Below are 12,730 nucleotides of genomic sequence, written 5' to 3'. Positions count from 1 at the left end.
GGTTGGCACTACATTTCAAAGATGTTATGAAAAAACATGATAACCCACTTGACAAAGATTCTTGAATGTGAAATATTAGTTTCAAGCTTAATTAAAACCATAACCTCTGTTTTGTTTGTACTAGCTGGCTCACCAATGCATGCGAGAAGTGCGGCGTGCAGCTATCCAGGCTCAGAAGAACTGCAAGGAGACGTTACCTCGAGTTCGACGCCTTACGAAGGAGATGATGCTTTATTGGAAGAAGTATGAGAAAGTGGAGAAAGAGCACAGGAAGAGGGCAGAGAAGGAGGCGCTGGAGCAACGTAAGCTGGACGAGGAGATGAGAGAGGTGGGTGGAGCAGAAGTTTTTGTCTTCAGAGGTGTTTCACATGAAACATGAACATGAAAAATGTGCTCAAACTTGGAATATTCCACTGTGTGAAATGACTGAATAGTAATTTGTGATTTTTTCTGTTTTGCAGGCCAAGCGTCAGCAGCGCAAACTAAATTTCCTCATCACTCAGACGGAGCTGTACGCTCACTTTATGAGTGGTAAAGCCAGCATTGGTGGTCCAGGAGGGGATGCCGCGCAGGAAGAAATTCTTAGAAAGCTTGAAGACACTGGGGCTCAAAGACAGATAGACATTGGAGGGGGTGTAATGGTCAACATGGGACAGGAGGAGTATGGTATGTATGCTCAACTCTGTCATGTTTGATGTGTTTTTGTGGAGCTCAATCAATAAGAAATGCAATGTGATGGTTGACAGTTATATGTATTCAGTCCCTCTGTGGGAATGTTAAACAGTTTCCCTTGAACTGTGTCCAGAGCCAAAATAAACCCCAACTTTTCCATTTATCTTTTTATGTAAGTCTTTCAACTTCAACAACTTCTGTCTGTGTTTTATGCCAGTAACTACTGTATATATGAAGGACAGTGTTTGTCAAACAACAAATTACTTATTAGTTATTACTACCAATTACTATCTACTCATAATCAATGGTTATATACCACAATTTAATTAATCACAAACTACATGTGATTTCAGATAGTGATTACTACAAGTCTCAGGCTCTGAGGAATGCCAAAGAAGCCTACCAGATTCATCAAGCGAGTGTAAGATAATGCACCCAACACACACACATACACACCCACACACAGTGCTATACTGTCCTAACTGCCAAATCTCTGCCCGTAGACACGAATGTTTGATGAAGATGCGAAAGACAGTCGCTGCGCGTCCCTGCATGCAGCTGTCGGCTTTTCCTCAGGTGCTGTCTCTGGTTTTGGAGAGAGCTACAGCCTCTCCAACCCATCCATCCATGCTGGTGAAGAGATTCCTCAGCCAACCATCTTCAACGGCAAACTCAAGGGTTACCAGCTCAAAGGCATGAACTGGCTGGCTAACCTCTATGAACAGGTGATGTCCTGAGAATTTCTGTCCTGTCTGGGTATCTATCTTTGATTTATAGGAATCATTTCTGTGACTTTTACTTGTGTCAGTTTTCCTGTTTGAAATTTATGTTTGCTCATTTTGTGGTTCGAGGTAACGGTATCCTGTTCTTGTGGGATTGTTCTTTTCACAGTAGCCATTTTGACATGTGTTGGCAGGAGTTACCGAGTACAGGTGTTACCGATCACATTAATGATGGCTCTGTTCAGTCAGGAGAGTAAAACTGAGGAAACTATATGGAACTCAGCCACGCAGCCTAATTTGACCTGTCAAATTGTCTTCACTCACACAACCCCTAACGTAATAACATCCCTTTAGGCCAGTGTGGATGCTCAATTTGAAATTCATGAATCAATTAAAGTATTTCTGGTTTAACAGTCATTGTACATTGACTTCCGCTAATTTTAATATATTTTTTACATGTTAAATGACTTGTATTCCATTTTGTTTTCTTTTTTATCCAAAGGGCATCAATGGAATCCTGGCAGATGAGATGGGACTGGGGAAGACAGTCCAGAGTATTGCCCTTTTGGCACACCTAGCAGAGGTGAGAGACAGCAATGGGTCAAAGGGGCTCATGCACTACAAGCCTCCACAGAGTTCTGTGGAATATTCAATTGTCTCTGCTGTTACTGCTGACAACATCTGACATCCATTTTCTCTGTGCACCTGCATCCTTTAAAAAGCCGCCAGTTTCTGTCTGAGCTGTTTGCAGGTGGTGGAACATTTCATTGAATGAGTCAGATAACGTATTTCATTGTTGTGAATGACTGATTTTTGATTTATTTGGTCCCTAAACTCTAAATGGAGAAAAAGTGGAATTTAGGGGAAATGTGAGTCTTTCAGTTCAAACTGTTGCTGACAGGAAGATGCATGTCGTGTTCCTCCAGGGTTTCCTGTCATTGGGTGCTGCAGTGCTTGCACAGGCAACATACAAAGACCAGCTGTTAGAGTGGCTGATGGTGTATTTTTCTTTTCTGTTCCTACACAGAGAGACAACATCTGGGGTCCATTCCTGATCATTTCCCCTGCGTCCACGCTCAACAACTGGCATCAGGAGTTCACCCGCTTCGTGCCCAAATTCAAGGTGGGAATCTTTTTTTTGTGCTGCTGAGTGAGCACGCCGGCGGAAACACCTGCAGAAACATGCCTGAAGGAATCATGGTTCCTAATTCTGACCGCTCTCTGGTGCTCATTTACATGGACCCAGTGGTGCTTTGTTCTGGTGAAAAATGCAGCAAACAGCAATCACACTAAGTATTCACAGATTCTGTAAAAAAATGACAAACTATCCAGGAGGGGGCAGTATTGTCTTAGGGCATTTATATCATTGCTTGTGTGGTTGTTGCATTCTCTGCATGCTTTTAGCCTTGAAGTTATTTATCAGGCACATCGATGTGTCAGACACAGAGCACTCAACTATCCCCATTTTGTATGCTTGATTGAAAGTGAATCAATTGCAGCTTATTTTGCTAATGAAGTGTGAAAAGACCCTATTACGTGATTTGAAGATAAGCTTCCTGAACACCCAAAGCAAGGCTGATCAAAAACAATGGGGAAACCAGTTTTTGTTGAGTGAGGTAATGATGTGTAAATCTTTTCACATCACTGTTCAGCATCAACAACTCAACAACTGAAGTGGTGATTCATATGTGAAAGTGGTGCCTAAATGTTCCCTCTGGGAACATCACTGTAGCTCTGTTTTTGTAACAATGCTCAGTGTTTTGGAAGAGCTCAGTTTAAATATACCATAGATCAGGTGAAAAAAGTTACACTTGATAGATCATTTTGGCACTGCTGTGTTTCTCATGACAGGCTTGACCCACTTTTATCTGTTTTGTTAATGCTATTGATTTGTCCACTAGGTGTTGCCGTACTGGGGAAACCCTCATGATCGTAAGGTGATTCGGAAATTCTGGAGCCAGGTGAGGATGAGATGATGGTGTAAAAAGGAACATAGAGTTTCTGATGTGTAGTTTCGTTTGTAAAGACTTTACTGTCACTCTCTTTCCACTTGTGTACAGAAAACCCTTTACACACAAAATGCTCCATTCCACGTGGTTATCACAAGCTACCAGCTGGTTGTCCAGGACGTCAAGTATTTCCAGAGGGTCAAGTGGCAGTACATGGTGCTGGATGAGGCCCAGGCACTGAAAAGCAGCACCAGGTAAAAGCATCGACATAACAATTGCCATAAAATGAGTTTCAAGTCTCAGTAAGTCAGTTATTCTTCCTCAGAGCTGTTGAACCGTGTGTTTCTGTAACTGGAAATCGATACACAAACATTCTGGAATGCCTGAGAAATGGAATAATTCTCATGCACAACTAAACACATACAGTATGCATCATTTCACGGCAAACATTGGATGGTGGCCAAAGCCTACACATTTAGTGGGAAAATGCCTTTTACAGAGGTGTGTTCAAAAGTCTGCGTCCACACATGCAAACTATATTTAAGAATGTGAGTAATATGTAGAATTTAAGTACTGTTCAGTTTTTAATGATGATAAATGCTATCTGAATGCTATAAATCAACGCTTAGTGTTTCTGTTGTGTGTGTTTTTTTTTCAGTGTTCGGTGGAAAATCCTCCTGCAGTTCCAATGTCGAAACAGACTTCTGCTTACAGGGACACCCATCCAGAACACAATGGCTGAGGTGAGCAACATATGTGTCTGTGTGTGTGTGTGTGTGTGTGTGTGTGTGTGTGTCTACGAGTGTGTATACACAGCTGTTGACAAGTGTGTATTATTACTGTCTCTCAGCTGTGGGCCCTGCTGCACTTCATCATGCCCACACTGTTTGATTCCCATGAAGAGTTCAACGAGTGGTTCTCCAAGGACATCGAAAGCCATGCTGAAAACAAGTCTGCCATCGATGAGAGTGAGTCTTAGCGCTGAGAAAAAAAATATTCCTCTTGGCTATGTGTTAGTTCTCTCTTGTTTTTCCAACTGACCACACTTATTCATTTCCACCTCATTTTGTGGGGACATTCTACAATTTTCTGCCAGTGCCAGCCTTTTATTCCTGCTCAGTGTTCCATGTAACAGTTTGTGTTGTGTGATTTTTGTGTTTCAGACCAACTTTCCAGACTGCACATGATCCTCAAGCCTTTCATGTTGCGCAGGATCAAGAAGGATGTGGAAAACGAGCTCTCAGACAAGGTAGAAGAGCAAACAGCTTTCATTCTCATTGCAGCAAAACAAGCCCTAGATTTTTAACTGCATAAAAGACAAAAATAGTTTTCTTTAAAACTCACGGTCCATTGTCAACCTCCTCTCAAATTTCAGCCGTCTGTATTTAAAATGATCCACACTACAGAACCTTGTTTTCTTCTTCTCTGGTCGCGGTGTTTTTGAGCACGGTACAGAGGCTTTTTAGGTTTGATATAGTGCAGCATTTCTGACAGATACCAGCTAGCTGCTCTCTCTGCTGGCAGCCTGTGAGTTTAACCCTCTTATGACCATGATGGTAATCAAGCCGACTGGATTTATCTTTGATATTATGTCTGTAGAATTGTCAAAACAATTTCAATGACTAAGCGCTTCTTCCCCTTTTTTTCAAGATAACTTTCACTTTCAAAATCTGGCAGTTATTTAACCGTTTAGAAATACAGTACTGAGAAGCTGACATTACAAACACGTGACACGCTGGTGAATCTTGTCTGTGATTGGACAGTTGTTCCACGGAGGTCCTGAGGGCTACCGTAATGACAAGTATATGGGCGCAAAGCTCTATTTATCTGCTTTCCGGTATCTATCCATCTGCCTTTTACCGCTTTATCCTCCACATGAGGGTCGTGCGGTTTGCTGTGCCAATCTCAGCTGACATAGAGGTGTACACCATGGACAGATTGCCAGTCCATAGTTTTTTTTTAATTTTCTAGATATCACAAACGGTCTAGGAGATATGGTAATGAGAAGTACGCATGCCAAATCCTGTCTGCGATGACCGCATGGTCACAGAAGGGTTAACTGCTATAAACTGCTTTATTTGGTGGGTGGTGCAAAAGACCAAAACACAAACAAAAATTCAGCCTGCAAATGAAAATGTGTTTTGTGAATAAATTGCCTGCACCATTGTTATGATTGAAGAGACTTATCTTCATTGGTGTTAGACTCTATTGACACATCATGGTCACACATGGTTTTATTATAATACATTTTTCACATATCTCCCCTTTAAAAATGCAGCATTATACTTTTTCAGCACAAAACTAACCTCACTTCTCCACTGCACCCGTCTTCCATCTGTCTCTCTCTGCACCTCGTTGACACAGAAAGTGTTGTAACGTGCTGGTGAGTGATGCTTGTGCTGGCAGATCCTCTTGACAGATGTTGGACCCGGGGTCTCTTGCTGTCAGATGCGGTGCACACATACTCACTCGTACGCAGTGGGAGTCTTGACACACAGAGTCAGAGGAATGGCAGTGTTCACCACACCCACACATCTGTCTTTTTCACTTTCCCTCACACCCACATACGTTCCTGCCAGCTTCTCAGGTTTTCTGCTCAGCCGTAGTTGATTTCTCTTATTTAATCCACCCATTAAAACCAATAGGAATTACAGAAGTTTTGAATTGTATGTTGTTCCACTTCACTGTGTTTTTAAGATGTGTGCTTAAAGAATGTGGGGTTAGCTGACCAATGAGTCTGTAGCCATCAATTGAGTTTTGGTTGAGATCATGTGAAAAAAACTGAATGTGGTCTTAAGGAATGGCTACATCATGTTGGCACTGAATCAAAAATGGAACAGTCTGCTCTTGCTGTAGGCTTATTTTATACTTAAATTTAAAAGAATCAGCATTTTTTTACCCTTGCCAGGCCAGAATGAGAACATTTTAAATGACTCATTTACTGAAATAATGTAGAAACACTTCAGTGGACGTGAATCCTTTACACAACAAAGACAACAAAATTGATGGCTGTGTTTGTAGTGCTCATTCTTGACCTTTCGTTTGCACAGATTGAGATCCTGACTTACTGCCAGGTGACATCCCGGCAGAGGCTGCTCTACCAGGCCTTGAGGAACAAGATCTCTATCGAGGACCTGCTCCAGTCGTCCATGGGCACATCCCAGCAGTCTCACAGCACCACCTCTTCCCTCATGAACCTGGTCATGCAGTTCAGGAAGGTAGGAAATTTAACCTAGTTAACTATCCCTTTGCTTAAATATTCAATCAACATACAAACATATTTTCTTTTCTAATGAAAATGTTGAGAAAATCTTGAAAAATTAAAGGAAGTGGGGAAAATACACATATATCCACCTTCTTTATCACGTGTACTTCAAATTTCAATGGATTCTTCCATCGGTCAATTGTTTTTGAGTGATCCTGCTAACAGACGGACAGACAGCAATAAAATACATAACCTCCTTGGCAGAGTGTAATGTTTATGGTTATAATGGTTACATCTATGAAGTTTCGATTATTTAAGTAGATGATTTATGACCCTTATTTGTTCAATAATTATAATATTAATAATAGCAGAATTCTTATAATTTCTAGCCACATTTGGCATTCCAGAGGAATGTTAATGTCCCATTAGTCATGAGGGCACTGCATTTTATTGGTGCGAACAATCCTTCTCTCTTTAACAATGAGTTGGCATGTGTAGAATAAACACAAGAATGAGGAATGCTCATGTTTCTTTGCACATTTTTTGCCAACCACACTCTTTGTATTGTTCTCTGTAGGTGTGTAACCATCCTGACTTGTTTGAGCGCCAAGAGACACGCTCTCCGTTCCACATGTCCATTAAGCCCTACATCATGTCCAAGTTTGTCTACCGCCATGGTCTCATCCACGCACAAAACCAGGCCAAAAACAAGTGAGTCTTACAGCAGACTTGAAACACACACGCACGCACACACACACACACACACACACACACACACACACACACACACACACACACACACACACACACACACACACACACACACACACACACACACACACACACACACACACAGACATCCAGGCAATCTAGGTCTTGAGAAATATGTTCAAGTCCAATTCAAACAAATAAAGCAAGATTTCTTTTGAGTTGTTTCAAATTGGTCGTCAATTACATTTGTTTTCACACCAACTCTTTTTGCTGGTTTGGGACTCACAGAAGACTATTATCCCAATTATACTTTTCACACAGAAATGTTGTGGGTTTGACTGGGATCCGATTATATCCTAAGATTTGTCTCTTGCTTTTTCTCACATTCAGTGGTGTCTTTCAATCTAAATCTTTCTCAGATTGCTGCAAGTGCTGTTGTCCCCTTTCTCTCCAAACCACATCCAGCAGTCTCTTTTTCACAGAAAAGGTGAGCACAAGTCAAGTCAAGAGCTTGTTATATCATCTGCAAAGATGATTTCTTTGATTCAACATTGATTTGACATTCAAAACTTTTCTTTCTTCTGATGTTTTTGTATGTTATTATCACGTTTTGTCTTTTCTTCTCAGTTCATTCTCTATTGTTACTCTCCCAGGTGATGACAAAGGAAGTTGTTTTTCTTTCCTGCGCTTCATTGATGTGTCACCCGCTGAGATGTCCAACCTTATGCTGCAAGGCACCTTAGTGAGGTGGGCTTCACCTTTCAATTTTCAAACCATATAATGTCTTTGTCTGTGAAAAAAGGTAAAAATAATGACTGTGAGATGTGTTTAAATCAGCCCATTTTTTTTATTGTACATTAAAACACTGGAATTGAAAGATGTGAATGAGTGCAATGGAAACAGAATTAGTTGATAAAAAAAAAGACATTGAGAAATCATGTGGCTTCAAATGTCCCTCCTACGTCCGCATTTCGCCGTACTGAAAAAATAGCAGAAAGGGTGGATACAGTGGACCAGAGGAGGAATGTGTTGACTAATGAGGAAACCACAACATTCCTCCACACAGCTCAAAAAACAAATATTACTACAATAATGAATTTAAGCCGCTCTTCCTTAACTTGATTTACTTCATCAAGTTGCACCTTGTTATCCCTCTGTGGTGACATAGACTTTTGTGCCACCGACTGCTTATTACTGCTTAAGTGAACTCAATATTTGCTTTGAAACACACATAAGTGTGCATTTTCTTTGAACAAATCTTTGAATATTCAGTTAAGTTTCCTCTTATTGAGACTAAATGTGTTTAGCTGCACTTTGCTTAACATATATAGAAGGAGGAGTTCTTATTCTTAATATGATGTTGTATCCAGTAATGGCCAGCTTTACATGGTAGTGATAGTAGAATTCCTTTTAAAATGATTTTCTTTAAAGGTTCTTTGTTATATCTCTCACAGATGGTTAGCCCTTTTTCTGTCTCTGAAAGCTGCATACCGGCTCCACTATCAGCGTCTGTTTGGCCTTGAAGAAAAGAGGCACCAGGAAGCCAGAGATGGGGAGGGGGAAAGAGGCTTGTTACACCCCAGGATTACGTGTCTGTCTCAAAAGGACCTGATTCTGTGGCTGAACAGACCCACCGCCTTTCCCAACATGCACACCAGTCCTGTCTTCCAGGTGAGAAACACACAAGACTCACTCAGGCTAGAAGCTCTGCACACAAGAGACTCTCAAGCAGCCATATGTGGCACACACTGGTGTGTAGGAGATGGGTGAAACTCCAGAAGGGATGTATGTGGCACTAATGTTGCTGACATTTTCCCCAGAGCTTTAGTGTGTGTTGCGCCACACAGTTTGCTCTTTGCCCCAGGCTTCCTCTCCCTCCTCTGGGATCCAGAGTGGAACCTAATCTCTGTGTCGCTCTATGACTGAGTATCACTGTCCTCCCTCTCTCTGTCACACACCAGAGACTGTCTGTGCGTCTGTTGTCAGACATGTTAGAGAAAGCTCCAGGAATCATGAAATACAGTTTAAAGGTTAAAAATGCATCTTTGGGGAGAGATGATAAACAAATGGTTAGCAGGCATGTCACATGGGTGCATATGCACTGAGTGCCAGGTCATCAGTTCCCTGACTTTTCACTGCTTGTTCACTGCTATTCTCTTCCAGTTTCCTGTCTCTCCTTTACTGTTTCCATCGAATAAAATAAAAAAAAGCCCCCCAAAAACTCATGCGGGATTCCGGGAACTCACATTTCGTTAGGAGTGATGTCCAGGAACATTTCCAGGATTAAAAGTTCCTCCTGGTTAATGTGATTTGTGTTTCCACAGCAGGGATAAATCCTTGGGAAGAGCAGCAGTTTTGGCTTGCTCCAACCTCATTTCTGTCAGCTGCAAACTACAAGCCAAACCATTGTGTTTACAGTTAAGGGTTTAAAAAAATGACAGGTGTATAACAACGCTGTGGAAAATATCCCAGAGCTCCATGTAGAACTTGCATTGCTCTGATGGAAAATGCAGGTAGGGGAGCTGAATTCCTCTAAAAATCTCTGTTCTAGGTTAAAGTAAAGTTCCTGTGGTGGAAACGTCCGTTTGTTGACATGGTAGTGTAGTATGAAAACAATAGTTTGGTTTCCCATGGTGCTCAGTGTTTCAGAGGTGATAATAATGAAAGAAAAGCATGGGTTCAGAGGACAGTAACTGTTGAAACAGACAGGTAAATAGTGCCAGCGCCTTTGTCCTGGAAAACACTTAAATCTTGCAGTATTGCAATGTCTGTCGGTTACATGTTGCTCTGGATAAATTGACGAAACCAGTTTTCTTTTCATCTGCACTCAAATGTTTTCATATGTGTTGGATACTGAAGCCGAGAACAATAGGGTTATGATGAGACAACAAATATTTCCTGGAAGTATGGAAATCCAATTGTTAGTACTGGAAATAGGAAACTGCAAAACATAGGTGCTAGTTCAAATAGGCAGATGACCTGAAAAGAAACAGCTGCATGCTGCACACGATCTAGCACACTGCTCGAGCAGTTGTTCTCTTTAGTTTTTCAACTCTTAGTTGAAAAACACACTGAACCTTTCATAGCAGTTAGGCATTTCCAGATAAGTATCACATTATCATCTTTCACTGATCCTTAATTAATTTGTTGTGTGTGGAAAACTCTCGGGAGAAAATGCTCTCTCTGTGTAATTCCATCCTCGTCTTCTCTTGCTCCACTCGCCTCATGTCACAGAGTCAGGCAACTGCTGCCTGTCTTGAGTTCACACACACACCCTCGGAGTGACTTGGAGAATGAGAGAGCAGAAAAATATAAGAATTAAGTTCAAATATAAGAGAGACAGTGAGAACTTGAGGATACCTGAAGAGCTAATACTGTATGTATACTGTGTGACCATGATGACCGCAGACTCCCCCTTGAGTTTCTTGAAATTGCTGTCTCCCAGAGTTTCGGCCAAGTTCTGTCAACTCCTCATTTTTCTTTTGAAAACTGTATGGAGCTGGCACACAGTGCATCTCTCTTCTTGGCTCATCTCTCCCTGGCTGAATACATGACAGTGTGGTCAGTATTGCTCTCAGCTCTCCTGCTGCTCCTGTTTAGCAACTGAGAGAAGCAGGCAACTTGGAAAGTTGTTACTCATATGGCTGTGAGCCGCTGCTGCAAACGGGCTGTCTGTCCTCGTGTATCAGTTTCGCCCACTGTCCATCCTTGCGAGAAACATCTGTCACTCATTTGACTGGAAATTAAAGGAAAATCATTTCAGCATTTGTATATTTATACTTTATATCATTTAGAATGTTTCTACCTCTGTCTTTTTCAGTCAGATGTCACCCGTGTGTAAACATTAGCACTCATTCCACCCCCATAAGCTGTGTTTATCCCACTTTTGCACTGGCAAGATTTTTGATTGGTTTGTTATTTAAAAAAAAATGCAATATATACAGTTCATATCGTTCATAAAGACGAATATCACAAATCAATTTGCAGTAAATATCAAAAGATAGCAGTGAGATAGTTGAACACCTACACTGTAATTGTTGAAATGAGTACCTGCTGATAAGTGGTGGAGGTGAACGGATGTTGTTTCTAGTTTGCACCATCAGGTGGCACTGTGTATCCACCACTGTTTTGATATCTCACTGTAAACAGAAAAAACATAAGCATAACCATGGGATATTTTTCTCCAATCTACTGTAGCACTGCATTTTTTGAGCATTAGCTTTAGCTCAAAATGTATTCCTTTTGACTCACACCATGTTCTGCCCAAATGTGAGATTAGGCAGCCGTGTTATCCCACATTAAGATCCATGCATCATATAAGCTGAATATTCGTACATTTTGTTGCTGTTGATGTTTAAAGCTTTTAGATGATTTTTTTTTACATAACATTTCAGGCATGTGGCCAGGGAAACCTGCCTACACTATCAGTTATAAAACTGATGGATGATGCACTCAACAACTGTAACTTTTGCAGTGAACAATGTTTTTTCTTTTACAAATCACAGCAGGAGTCACACAGCGGGAGGTGTGACATCACTCGAAGAGATAATTTTAAAAACATTTCTCCACTCTAATATGATCATTGCATTTGGATGCTTTGAATGGACTAGCACTATGAAACAAGGGTGGTAATGTGTTTTTGTATGTGTGTGTGTGTGTGTGTGTTTCAGGAACTGGTTTTCACAGCCTTGAGGCCTGGCATTGTGGGACACACGGATGAGAAAATCCACAGCAGAAATTCTACCACTTTCACAGTGCGGCCATGTCGGCCCACGCTACCACCAAAGTTCCTGCTCGCTGCCACACCCCGGGTATGTAACTGTGTGTGTGTGTGTATGTGAGAAAAGACACCCATGCAAGTCCTCTCTGTGTTTGTGTGGACGGTGCATCTGTGTAAAGATGGACCAGCATTTGGGTGGTCTTGGAAAGGGAAGAGGGGAGTGCTGTGCACATAGCTTTTGTGGGCCTTCAACAATGAGCAGCCCTTATCTGTGAAACGTGTGTGTATATATGTGTGTATGGGGTGTGGAGGTGACCACTGTGGCTTCCAGCTACATGTTGAACAAACGTGCCTTTAAAGGGCTTCTCATTCAGGTTTTTCACCAGTTGTTACAGCTTCTCCCTGACCTCTTGCTGTACACATGCACGCACGCACGCACGCACACACACACACGCACACACACGCACACACACAGAATTTTGCTGATTCATTGAAACCACTCATCTTGCAGGGATTTTTCCCACTGACTACAATACAATTCCTTTGGTCGGAAGTGTGTGTGTTCTTTGCTATTATTGCAAAACTGTCACATGCCAAACAAACACTATTATATTTTAAATGAGTCAAATGTTACTTAAAAACCTGCACAAACCCTCCCATGTAACATGCAAACGCCTCTCATCTTGACTCAATATTATCAGTTGTTTCAAATATAGAAAAAAAAAACACATTCTTCTTTTTTGGTTTCCTA

The 12,730-nt window shown here is 41.4% G+C and overlaps 1 protein-coding gene across 4 annotated transcripts in view; it reads left to right on the top strand.

Moving 5' to 3' along the window:
• ino80 (INO80 complex ATPase subunit) overlaps positions 1-12,730 on the top strand; it is a 38,205-nt gene that overhangs the window by 3,683 nt on the left and 21,792 nt on the right. For all 4 annotated transcript variants that reach the window (XM_058613167.1, XM_058613166.1, XM_058613164.1 and 1 more), the window contains 17 exons: positions 125-328; positions 462-666; positions 1,026-1,093; positions 1,176-1,397; positions 1,897-1,977; positions 2,422-2,517; positions 3,296-3,355; positions 3,455-3,597; positions 4,002-4,086; positions 4,194-4,311; positions 4,507-4,592; positions 6,394-6,561; positions 7,126-7,259; positions 7,679-7,746; positions 7,913-8,006; positions 8,714-8,930; positions 11,930-12,070. In XM_058613167.1, the coding sequence (XP_058469150.1) occupies positions 125-328; positions 462-666; positions 1,026-1,093; positions 1,176-1,397; positions 1,897-1,977; positions 2,422-2,517; positions 3,296-3,355; positions 3,455-3,597; positions 4,002-4,086; positions 4,194-4,311; positions 4,507-4,592; positions 6,394-6,561; positions 7,126-7,259; positions 7,679-7,746; positions 7,913-8,006; positions 8,714-8,930; positions 11,930-12,070 (2,190 nt within the window). The remainder of the gene's footprint in view (positions 1-124; positions 329-461; positions 667-1,025; positions 1,094-1,175; positions 1,398-1,896; positions 1,978-2,421; positions 2,518-3,295; positions 3,356-3,454; positions 3,598-4,001; positions 4,087-4,193; positions 4,312-4,506; positions 4,593-6,393; positions 6,562-7,125; positions 7,260-7,678; positions 7,747-7,912; positions 8,007-8,713; positions 8,931-11,929; positions 12,071-12,730) is intronic.

The sequence above is a fragment of the Solea solea genome, chromosome 17 (assembly GCF_958295425.1).
Source record: "Solea solea chromosome 17, fSolSol10.1, whole genome shotgun sequence".
Taxonomy (NCBI): domain Eukaryota; kingdom Metazoa; phylum Chordata; class Actinopteri; order Pleuronectiformes; family Soleidae; genus Solea; species Solea solea.
This window is presented reverse-complemented; position numbering and strand designations above follow the sequence as displayed.